The 12,436-nt window shown below is 46.6% G+C and overlaps 1 protein-coding gene across 1 annotated transcript in view; it reads right to left on the reverse strand.

Annotated features, from left to right (window-relative positions):
• Nucleotides 1-1,840: 1,840 nt before the first annotated feature.
• The window catches only part of COLEC12 (collectin subfamily member 12), a 134,179-nt gene continuing 123,583 nt past the window's right edge, over nt 1,841-12,436 (reverse strand). Inside the window, exons 9-10 of the mRNA XM_044294813.1 lie at nt 4,864-5,009; nt 1,841-2,781 (exon numbers count right to left, since the gene is read on the reverse strand). Of these exons, the coding sequence (XP_044150748.1) occupies nt 2,759-2,781; nt 4,864-5,009 (169 nt within the window). The 3' untranslated portion in view covers nt 1,841-2,758. The remainder of the gene's footprint in view (nt 2,782-4,863; nt 5,010-12,436) is intronic.

Here is a 12,436-nt window from a genome sequence, read left to right on the forward strand (position 1 = left end):
TGCATCAAAGTTTGTGTAAGGAAAAAGGTAACTCCATCCTCCATCAGCCGCAGCCAGAGAACCACCCAAATGCTACCATCTTGCTTGAATTCTCCTGAGCATCTCCCCCTCCTCCTTGCCCAGTATCCGTCTTTTATTGACTAAACAAAAGGTGTAAAAGGGGCTGGCCCAAGACAAGGATACAGGAAGTGGTGACATATCAAAGGACAGGGAGGGGCAGCCAATGTGGCTGTGCAGACAATGGACACACCCCATCCTTGTATAACATAGCAAACACATGTATACAATAATCTACCATTACCACTGAGAGACATGATGACAATCTATAAAACACACACACATCCTAAGATTAAATGTCCAAATAATAAAATTTCCACAACACTGTAAACGTGCAGGAATGTTTTTTTTGGACAGCAGTGGCTTCCTTTGTTGTATCCTCCCATGAAATCCATCCTTGTTTAGTGTTTTACGTATCGTAGATTCGCTAACAGGGATGTTAGCATATGCCAGAGACTTTTGTAAGTCTTTAGCTGACACTCTAGGATTCTTCTTCACCTCATTGAGCAATCTGTGCTGTGCTCTTGCAGTCATCTTTACAAGACGGCCACTCCTAGGGAGAGTAGCAGCAGTGCTGAACTTTCTCCATTTATAGACAATTTGTCTTACCGTGGACTGATGAACAGCAAGGCTTTTGGAGATATTTTTATAACCCTTTCCAGCTTTATGCAAGTCAACAATTCTTAATTGTAGGTCTTCTGAGAGCTATTTTGTGCGAGGCATCATTCACATAAGGCAATACTTCTTTTGAAAAGCAAACCCAGAACTGGTGTGTGTTTTTTATAGGGCAGGGCAGCTGTAACCAACACCTCCAATCTCATCTCATTGATTGGACTCCAGTTGGCTGACACCTCACTCAGATTAGCTCTTGGAGATGTCATTAGTCTAGGGGTTCACATACTTTTTCCACCTGCACTGTGAATGTTTACATGGTGTGTTCAATAAAAACATGGTAACATTTAATTATTTGTGTGTTATTAGTTTAAGCAGACTGTGATTGTCTATTGTTGTGACTTAGATTAAGATCAGATCACATTTTATGACCAATTTGTGCAGAAATCCATATCATTCCAAAGGGTTCACATACTTTTTCTTGCAACTGTATATGGGCCATCATGGCTGCCATCAGGAATTTTTGGGTCCCATTCAGTTAAAAGGTCTGTACCAGGGATGTGGATTTTAATGCAGATTTCTCTGTTTACATAGCAATGGGTGGAATCTGATGCAAATCGGTTAGATTTGAAAATGTTTTTCTTGACTCCATGGATTAAATTACTATATGTTAGAATTCTTAGTTTGGAAATAGACACCGTACAACAAATACTCCACATGTTTATGTGCTTGTTTGCATACATTTTTTTAACAGGCCTTAGGCTAGACCACTGCCTTTTTAGGATGGCCTAGTCTAAGCACTGCATGGGTCTCCAGTACATCGGAGAGTGGGGGCTCGGCTCCCATATGAGAGCCAGGCTCCTGCTCTAATGGCCTGGACTAGCAGAAGTGCCGATTTGGGCCCTGTAACCCCTTAGATGCCACGGTCAATAGCTACCATGGCATCTAATTGGTTTAGAGGGAGGAGGCTCGCTCTGTTTCTCATTGGCATCCCCCGAATGAGGAACGTTATTCCTCATGTACACACACTGTACTATTGATTAATGCAAAGCTCAGTGTTACTTTAAGTTACATTATTTATAATGGTAGATATTTTAAACATACATAATAAAGATCCAATAAAAGGTGGACACATTAAAAACATCAATCAACACCAAAAAAGACAAAAATATTAATATTTTTATATTTATTGTATTTTTTCACTGCCATTGTTTAAATCAGACAGAGTGTAAAATAATAGTCCATATCCAATGTGAGACTTAAAGGGTATAATGTGAATGATGTTTATGAGACCACTGTCTGTAATAAACGAATGTTTTGGCAGGGAGAGTAAGTGGCTCACATCCTAACTGGAATTCATAGCTGCGCTGGTGATCATTTTGGATACCACATCTTGTATACTATAAACGATAGCAAGCAGAGATCATATTTCTATTGAATTGTTTGGCCCCTTAACAGGGTCTCAGGAGATAAAACAGTTTGGCAAAATGTAGTAAAAATTCCCTAGAATTACATTTTTTGAGCAATAAAGTGGCAAGTTGTGTGTAATAACATACGTGATTGACTGTTTATACCATAAAGAATATGCTCCAATATTATTTTCTTTGGCAAATAAATTCTAAAATACAAAAATAATAAAATGCAAGTATCTTGTACAAAAATACAAATGTTTTCAAAAAGCTTTTACAAAAATATTCCATTGAATAAGAACTATAAACCTTTATTATTATTCTTCTCCTATAGCTGGGTTTAGTTATATAACACTGTTGGGGTAAAGCTGGTAGAACTATATCCAAAATATATCCATATATTCTAGATGATATTGTCTAGGTATGAAAAATTGTATCAATATTTCCCAAGTTGACATTTATATTTCTTAGTTACATTGCCATCACTAAAATAATAGTTAATGTTCAGTCGGCAGCAAAGTTCATGGAACAATAAATTGTAAGAATTGAGTTGCTGAACTTTTTGTTGGCCAAGATTCAGTGTCATTGATATTGTGAGTATAATGCAATCCAGTTCCATTTCATGTTTTCCTTTAAAAGGAAAGTAGTTTAAAATTCCATGTCCATGAAAACATCCTAGTCTAGGAGACATCTGAAATCTGACCTGTAAAAAATTGTTGACATTAGTGATTATTCATCCATGATAAACACATTTTTAGTAATTGTGTGACATGTTTAGGCAGAACTTTATTGTGATTTCCAAAACCATAGCTGTCAGATACAACTTATTTGAGTCGGACCAATGTACGGTTAAGGGAAGCCCCTTCCAAAAAACATTTTGTGAGGTACTTAGTGTCATATAATACACATAAAAAAATACATTATTGTTGGCAGATCCCACTAATGTCAACATGATAAAATGACAACTTGATATGCATGATGGTGGCACCACTGTCTCTGCTGTTGGGGGAAACAGGGTCTGGCGTGTTGGATTTTGGCATGCCTGATACTTTGTTGATTGGGGTGATAATCTCTATTGTTTTTCTGCTAGTGGGCAGGGCAGGAAGTAGAACAAAGTTTTGACTCAGTAAATATTAGTAAAAGCTGCATAAGCTCCTCTTCAACCACATATGAAAACCTTTATAATGTTGGAAGTATATCTTTTAAACTATCAAGTTTGATTGAAGACTTGGGGGAAAAGAATGGATAAACCTTGGTGCTGGAGGTCCCTAGGTGATGGAGGCCCCCTAGCCTATTGCTCCTTACAATCTAGAGCTGTACAAGAGCCATGCTAAATGTGCTTTAGGGACCCCCCCCCTTGGTAGCTCGGCATGAACTATTGTGGAGAATAACAAGAGGTTTACTTTAGGTTGACAAAAGAGTTTCCCTTGAAATGGTTGGGGCAAGTCTTTAAATAGGAGTGCTTAGTACCTGGGATCTTCCTTTTGAAACAAAAGGCAACGTTTGATCGTATTTTTTATTCGTAGGTTGCAAAAATGCTTCAAATACTGAAAATTTAGACTAGTATTTGTTAGCATTCATTTTTTAAAATTTTGGAACCACAATTTACATTATAGTACTATTTATCTAGCAGGTATTTTTAAATGTTCTTTAAAGGGTTTCTCCAAGATTGATTTAAAATGGCCTAGAATGTGAGCAGGACTGGTTGCAACCACCTGCAGAGCTGCCTAGGGGGAGTGAGGGGGTGGGGCTTCACCACACACTGCACTGCTCTGCAATAGATGGTAATGATGTGATCCTGCCTACACTATGCCATAATGGCTGAGCAGCCTGACAGGAACGCTCACTGATGTGTAGTATATGCAAGAGTGTAGTGTGGCCCTGCCCCCTCACTACACTAGGCAGTTGTACAAGTGCAGGCAACCAGTCCTGCTCACATTCAACGATTTCTACACATTCCCAGAGAAGGCCTTTAACAAGGTCTATTAACAATGTAAGGGTGGCTAAACTCATTGGTGTAAAGTTGATTATAATGGACGAATTCAATGAAAACAATCGTTTGAAAATTTACAAACAATTGTATTAGCTGACCGATGACAGACTGTCCTCTTCTGGAAAGAAGTTGGCTGTGTTTAAAATTTTTGTCCCATAGTTGCTAGTCTGCAAAAGAGCATTTTCCTAAAGAACATTCATAGAACATCCGCAGACTGTTTCCAGAGACATTGCATATCTTCCTGCCCAATGTCATTGAACATAGATGGCCAGTTTGAATGGCTGTAGCGGCCAGTATGAGCTAAAATGTGTATGGCTACATCAGAGGAATGATCATTCACCAGATGATCATTTGTTCAATAGTTGTTCAAACATTAACCTACTTTAATCTAATAGCTAACTTTTGCGTTAAAGGGGTTAGACCACCATAACAGCTTATCAGGTTAGGTGAAAAGTGTCTGTACTCAGTATCTTTTTGGCAGTCTCATAGAGTTGAATTGAGTGGCAGCATGCATGCTTGATTGTTGCTCTATTCACACAGGGGCCTCGGTTCTCCTATTCTTGTGATCGGTAAGGGCCCGACCTGTTGGTCGTTCATGGATCATACACTTATTACTAATCCTGTGGACAGATGATAGGTTGTTATGGTGGTCCAACCTCTTTAAATTACAAGCTCACCACAGTAATCACATTGTAAGATTTACATATGCAAGAAACTACAGCTTGTCTCAATAGGAGCATTTTCTAAAAAATAATATCTTAATCGACACCGTCTTAAGATACATCATTTTACCTTTGTCCATATCTTTTTCGCAAATAAAGTTATTCAAATCGTCACAATGGAAATCATTCCACAATCCTGAATATATTATTCCTGCACAGTCTTCTCCAGGTCCCGTTTCAGGGGTCCAGTTGTCAGGTTGACCAACCTTCCAGTTTCTGTAATTTACATAATGATAGATGCATTAATGAAGCTCTGATGAAGCAGAAGTATATATATAATGTTTTCTTACCAGCAGCAGACATGACAGCCAGTCTGAGCTGCGGTATATCGACTTGGAAAGAAAAGACGCTTAGCTTAAAGGGGTTGCCTGCTTTGAGTTATCATATACTATATGATATACTACTCTACCATCATAATCCCAGAACAGGCATATGGAGTGGGCTCAGGAGCTGAGTCTGCTCCATATCCAGTGGGTGGCAGTTACATTGCATAGCTGACAACTGCCTGCAGCAGCTTGGATTGAAGATAACTATGACCCTGGCCATTTAACCCCTCAGAACACAGCGGTCACTTTTAGCCCCCTCTGTCCAGAGATCGGCACCCACTCGACAATCACACAATCACAGGGTGCCAATCGGTTGTTATGGCAGCCAAGGCAGGACATAATAGAATGCCAGTACAATCACCATACAATGCAACATAGTATTTCAGCATATATAGTATTTTAGTATATAGTACGAGCGATAAATGACAACAGGTCTAAAGAGCACATGTGTGTCACCACAAAATACAATGTTATATGCCGGCACCATGTTATAGAGCAGGAGGAACTGAGCAGATTGATATATGGTTTTGTGGGAAAAGATTCGGTAAAACCTGTAATTTCTACATTTATATCTCTGCTTTTTCTACCTCATGTAAAGAGCTATCAGTACAAGAGGGAGGTGTAATTGGTGACGGACTGCTATCTCTTAGAAACATTTATACACACATTGCTTTCAGTCACTGATAACACTTCCTGTAGCGATGGTTGTCCACAGGAAGTGAAAAAAGCTGAGATATAAATGTATAAATTACAGGTTTTACTGAATCTTTTCCCACAAAATTATATATCAATCTGCTCAGCTCCTTCTGATCTATAACATGGTGCTTTCATATTTCACAGCATTTTGTGATGAAAGGTCCTCATTAAGTTTCTCAGGGACAAAAAAACAAGTAAGATTAGTAGTAGTTAATAGAGTAAAAATAGTAACTTATTAAAAAATATAAAATATGTAAAAACATTTTTTTACTAGAAGTTAATACAAAAAAATATAATTGGTATTGCCATAGTGGTGCCAAAGCAGTGCCAACACTGGGGGGTCCCTCGGGCCATATCTTCCCGGGAGATTACTGTGGGGCATGGGAGCCTGCTGTCCATGCTAGGCCTGAAGCCTATGAGGCATTAGAATGGCACAGGATGTTGCAATGACATCATCACATCCTACTGAGGCGCTGGAACACTGCAACTCACCGCAACCTACTGAGGTGCTGGGACACCGCAACCCAGGCTCATAGGCTGCAGGCCACTATGAGTTGGGTCTCAGGTGGCGCGATGATGTGGTCATGAATGCCTGCATCCTGACACAGACATTCGTGACATTGTCATCATGTCGACTGAGACCAACGCAAGAGGTTGCTGTGATGTCATCATGACTGCCTGCGCTGGGACACCACAACTCATGCAACAGGCCTCGCAGATGGCGGTGTGGAACGGGAGTCAGGTATATATATATACATACACACATCTGCACTACTGGGGGGAGTGGGACCAGAGGAGCAATATATTTACTGGCATCTACCAGGAGGGATGGGAGGAACAGAGCAGCATTATATATACTGATACTATTGGGCAGGGATGGAGGAGCAATATATATACTGGCACTATGGGGGGCTGTCATAGTCTTACCTCCTTGCTGTTCCCTTCGTTTGACATGTGCTGGCGGCCATCTTGGTTTCTGGGTTTTCTTGTAGCCTCCCACCCTGCGGCTCCTCCTTCCCACTGGGAGGAGCTGGATGCCCAGCTCATATATATAGGAGGTCTGTGGCTTCAGTTCCTTGCTTGGTCCTCCTGTGTTCACATGCTTCCAAGACTGCTGCTGCTTCTGGTTCCTGATCCTGGCCTCGTCTGACTACCCCGTTGGTTCCTGATTCCGGCTTCGTCTGACTACCCCGTTGGTTCCTGTTCCTGGCTTCGTCTGACTACCCTTCTGGTTCCTGACCTCTGTCTCCGCAAGACCCGGCTTCGGTTTAGCCATCCGTTCGGACTTTGCTTACGGCTTGCTCTTCAATAAAACCTTCTTATTTTCCACTTATCTCTTGTTGTACGTCTGGTTCATGGTTCCATGACATTAGGACCAAGCCATGAATTCTGACGGTACAGGGCCACCCTCGCTACCTACGCTGGTTGCCAGACTTGATCAGCAGGATCACCTGTTGGGTCGGTTCGCTGTGGCGTTGCAAACCCTGCTTGAACGCACGGCTCATTTAGCTTCCGTTGCCGATGGGTCGGTTGTCGCTCCTGGGCCCGCTCCTACTGCCGCTCCGGTTGTTGCGCCAGAGTCTACCCTGACACCTGTTGCTGCGCCTGTGGTGTTTCAGGGTATGACCGGTTCTGCCCCCCTTCCACAGCGCTTTGGGGGAGAGCCAACTCAGTGCCGAGGTTTCCTTAACCAGGTGGGCATTTACTTTGAGTTGCTGCCACATGCCTTTCCTACTGAGAGATCAAGGGTGGGCTTCTTGATCTCGCTGCTCTCGGACAAGGCCTTGGCCTGGGCCAGCCCTTTATGGGAGAACAACAATCCGGTGGTTGCCGAGTTTTCCGGTTTTGTTGCTTCTCTTCGGAAGGTATTCGATGTGCCGGCTCGTGCTGCCTCTGCTGCGAAGCTCCTTATGTCCATCAGACAGGGTTCACGATCCGTAGCTGAATACGCCATTGAGTTTCGTACCCTGGCAGCAGAGGTGGGCTGGAATAATGAGGCTCTGGTCGCTGCTTTCTCTCATGGTCTCTCGGATGCCTTGAAGGATGAGGTTGCAGCTAAGGACCTACCAGTGGAGCTCGAGTCTCTTATTTCTTTCCTGATTTTGATTGACACCAGACTCAGGGAGAGACCTTCCTTTAAGGAGAGCCTGCGGAGGTCTCCTAACAGATTGGCGCCTACGTTTGCTGTCCCACCCGTGCCTCCCTCTCCTCCCACGCCTCCTGGGGATGACTTGTCTGGGGGTGAACCCATGCAGCGGGGGTTTGCTCGCCTGTCTGAGGGGGAGAGGGTACTCCGGAGACGCGAGGGCCGATGCATGTACTGTGGTCTCGGTGGGCATTTTCGGTTGGCATGTCCGAACCGTCCGGGAGAACGCTCGCACCTGAGGTCCTGTCGGGGGCAGATCTTGGGTGGAGTCTCCTCGTCCCCGGTTTCCCGTGTTGACAAACCACTGATCACGGTTGTCCTCTCCTGGGTCGGGGGCTCGGTGACGACCCAGGCGTTGGTGGACTCTGGTGCTGGTGGTTTGTTCATTGATAGAGTGTTCGTTGCCGCCAATTCCATTCCTCTGCAGCCTCGAGGTTCCCCACTGGCTCTTGAGGCGATAGACGGCAGACCCCTTCTGCCGCCACACGTGACTCATGAGACCCTTCCAGTGGGGATAGCCATTGGTGCCGTTCACAGAGAGTCGGTCTGTCTCCAGGTTATTTCGTCTCCACACTACTCGGTGGTCTTGGGGTACCCCTGGCTCCAGAAGCATAATCCGACTTTCGATTGGAGATCGGTCGAGATCCTCTCGTGGTCACCGCAGTGTGGGGCTAGTTGCATCCATGGGCCTGTCAAGTTGCTGTGTACTTCCTCGGACTCTCTGTTGCCTCCTGAATACGAAGAGTACCGGGATGTATTCGATAAGGTGCGCGCGGTTGCCCTACCTCCGCACCGCCCATACGATTGTGCCATAGAGTTACAATCCGGTGCCGTTCCTCCTCGTGGCAAAGTCTATCCACTGTCGGTAGCGGAGAATGAGGCCATGGAGGAGTACGTGAGGGAGGCGCTTTCACGCGGACACATTCGCAAATCCTCGTCCCCGGCAGGGGCTGGATTTTTCTTTGTGAAAAAGAAGGGCGGCGAGTTGAGGCCTTGCATCGATTACAGGGGTCTCAATCGCATCACGATCAAGAACGCTTACCCGATACCCTTGATTTCCGAGCTGTTCGATCGCCTCAAAGGGGCCACGGTCTTTACCAAACTCGACCTGAGGGCGGCATATAACCTGGTAAGGATCAAGGCGGGCGATGAGTGGAAGACCGCGTTTAACACCAGGACCGGTCATTATGAATCCTTGGTTATGCCCTTTGGGTTGTGCAATGCGCCCGCAGTCTTCCAGGAATTCATCAACGATGTTTTCCGTGACCTGTTGCAGCAGTGTGTGGTGGTCTATTTGGATGACATCTTGGTATATTCTGCATCCATGGAGGCCCACATTCTGGATGTCAGACGAGTGTTGCAACGCTTACGAGAGAACAAGCTGTTCGGTAAGCTTGAGAAATGCGAATTTCACCGATCCCAGGTAACCTTCTTAGGTTACATCATTTCCGCTGAGGGGTTCTCCATGGATCCTGAGGAGGTTTCGGCTGTCTTACAGTGGCCCCAGCCCAGTGGGCTTCGTGCCCTGCAGCGCTTTTTGGGCTTCGCCAATTATTATCGGAAGTTCATCAGGGACTTTTCCATGCTAGCCAAGCCTCTCACGGATCTGACCAGGAAGGGCAGTAATCCTCAGGTCTGGCCGCTCGAGGCCATCCGAGCTTTTGAGGCTCTAAAGTCCGCCTTTGTGTCGGCTCCGATTCTGTCGCATCCCAACCCTGGGTTGCCTTTTGTCCTCGAGGTGGACGCGTCTGAGACGGGAGTAGGCGCCCTCCTGTCTCAGCGTAGAACACCAGAGGGTCCTCTGCTTCCTTGTGGGTTTTACTCCCGGAAACTGTCTTCCGCGGAGTGCAACTATCAGATTGGTGACAGGGAGTTATTGGCCATCGTGCAGGCCCTTAAAGAATGGAGGCACTTGCTCGAGGGCTCGGTGGTTCCGGTTCTCATCCTGACGGACCACAAGAATCTGACCTACCTCTCTGAGGCCAAGAGATTGACACCACGTCAGGCCAGATGGGCTCTGTTCTTGTCACGTTTTAATTACGTGGTCTCCTACCTACCCGGCTCCAAGAACATCAGAGCGGATGCCTTATCACGGCAGTACTCCGAGCTGTCCGGGGAGGAGTCGATTCCGACTACGGTCATACCCCCGAATCAGATCCTGGCCGCTATTCGCACCAGCCTGACTTCTCCCCTGGGTGAGCAGATTTTGGCGGCTCAATCTGGTGCTCCCTCTGGGAGACCCAACGGCAGATGTTTTGTGCCTGAGGAGTTGCGCACTCGGTTGTTGCGAACCTACCATAACTCCAAGGCCGCGGGGCACCCTGGAAAGAATCAGCTGTCCTGGGCGGTTTCACGTCTGTTCTGGTGGCCTTCTCTACGTTCCGACATCGCCGCATATGTAGCGGCATGCTCCGTTTGTGCCCAGAGTAAGTCCCCTCGGCACCTTCCGTTGGGCCTTTTGCAACCCATAGCCACCGGGGAGCGTCCATGGTCACACCTGGGGATGGATTTCATTGTGGACCTCCCTGCATCCCGAGGCCATACGGTCATTCTCATGATTGTGGATCGGTTTTCCAAAATGTGCCACTGTGTTCCTCTCAAGAAGTTACCCTCTGCACAAGAGTTGGCCTCGATTTTTGCCAGGGAGGTCTTCCGGTTGCACGGTTTGCCCAAGGAGATTGTGTCGGATCGGGGGAGTCAGTTTGTGTCCAGGTTCTGGCGCGCCTTTTGCTCCCAGTTGGGGATTCATCTCTCTTTCTCCTCGGCCTACCACCCTCAGTCCAATGGGGCCGCAGAACGATCCAATCAGGCCTTGGAGCAATTCCTTCGTTGCTATGTCTCCGATCACCAAGACAATTGGGTTGACCTCCTGCCTTGGGCTGAGTTTGCCAGGAACACGGCGGTGAACTCTTCCTCTGGGACGTCTCCCTTCATGGCCAATTATGGGTTCCAACCTGCCGTGTTACCAGAGGTATTCTCTCCCCAGGATATTCCGGCTGTGGAGGATCACCTTTCCGTCCTACGTGCTTCTTGGGTACAGATCCAGAGGTCCCTTGAGGTCTCTGCGCAGCGCCAGAAACTCCAGGCTGATCGCAGACGAGCGCCCGCTCCTTCCTACCAGGTCGGAGACCGCGTATGGTTGTCCACCCGCAACCTCAACCTTCGAGTGCCCACTCCCAAGCTGGCGCCTCGCTTTGTTGGTCCCTTCCGAGTGCTTCGCAGGGTAAACCCGGTAGCCTATGCCCTTGCGCTTCCTCCTGGCATGCGGATCTCCAACGTGTTTCATGTCTCCCTGTTGAAGCCACTGGTGTGTAATCGTTTCACTTCCTCGATGCCTCGGCCTCGTCCGGTCCAAGTGGGCAATCGTGAGGAGTATGAGGTGAGCAATATCCTGGACTCACGCCTGGTCCGCGGCCGGGTGCAGTTTTTGGTCCATTGGCGTGGTTATGGTCCAGAGGAGCGTTCCTGGGTTCCCTCCGCAGATGTCCATGCTCCTGCTTTGCTCCGAGCCTTCCACGCACGCTTCCCTCAGAAACCGTTCCTTACTCCGCGGAGGAGGGGCCCTTGAGGGGGAGGTACTGTCATGGTCTTACCTCCTTGCTGTTCCCTTCGTTTGACATGTGCTGGCGGCCATCTTGGTTTCTGGGTTTTCTTGTAGCCTCCCACCCTGCGGCTCCTCCTTCCCACTGGGAGGAGCTGGATGCCCAGCTCATATATATAGGAGGTCTGTGGCTTCAGTTCCTTGCTTGGTCCTCCTGTGTTCACATGCTTCCAAGACTGCTGCTGCTTCTGGTTCCTGATCCTGGCCTCGTCTGACTACCCCGTTGGTTCCTGATTCCGGCTTCGTCTGACTACCCCGTTGGTTCCTGTTCCTGGCTTCGTCTGACTACCCTTCTGGTTCCTGACCTCTGTCTCCGCAAGACCCGGCTTCGGTTTAGCCATCCGTTCGGACTTTGCTTACGGCTTGCTCTTCAATAAAACCTTCTTATTTTCCACTTATCTCTTGTTGTACGTCTGGTTCATGGTTCCATGACAGGGGCATGGAGGAGCATTTATATACTGGCACTATGGGGGAGGGATGGGCAAGCATCATACATACTGGCACTACAGGGGACGGGAAGAAAGGAGCAATATATATATATACTGGCACAACAGAGTATGTAGATAGTGGCACTACAGGGGAGGGGCATTATATATACTTGTACTACAGAGGGGGAGCATTATATATACTGGCACTATGAAGAGGAACATTACACATAATGGCACTACAGAAGACATTATAATACAAGGGGCACTACGGGGAGTTATAACTGCTGTGGTTATTAGAATTACAGGGGGCACTATGAGGGTATTATGGTGGTATTATTACTACTGGGGTACTGTGGGAACATTATTATTATTGGGCACAATATGAAGCACATTGCCACTAATGGGGCACTCTTGGAGAGCATTATCACTACTGGGGGCACCGTAGG

The sequence above is a fragment of the Bufo gargarizans genome, chromosome 5, assembly GCF_014858855.1.
Source record: "Bufo gargarizans isolate SCDJY-AF-19 chromosome 5, ASM1485885v1, whole genome shotgun sequence".
Classification (NCBI taxonomy): Eukaryota; Metazoa; Chordata; class Amphibia; order Anura; family Bufonidae; genus Bufo; species Bufo gargarizans.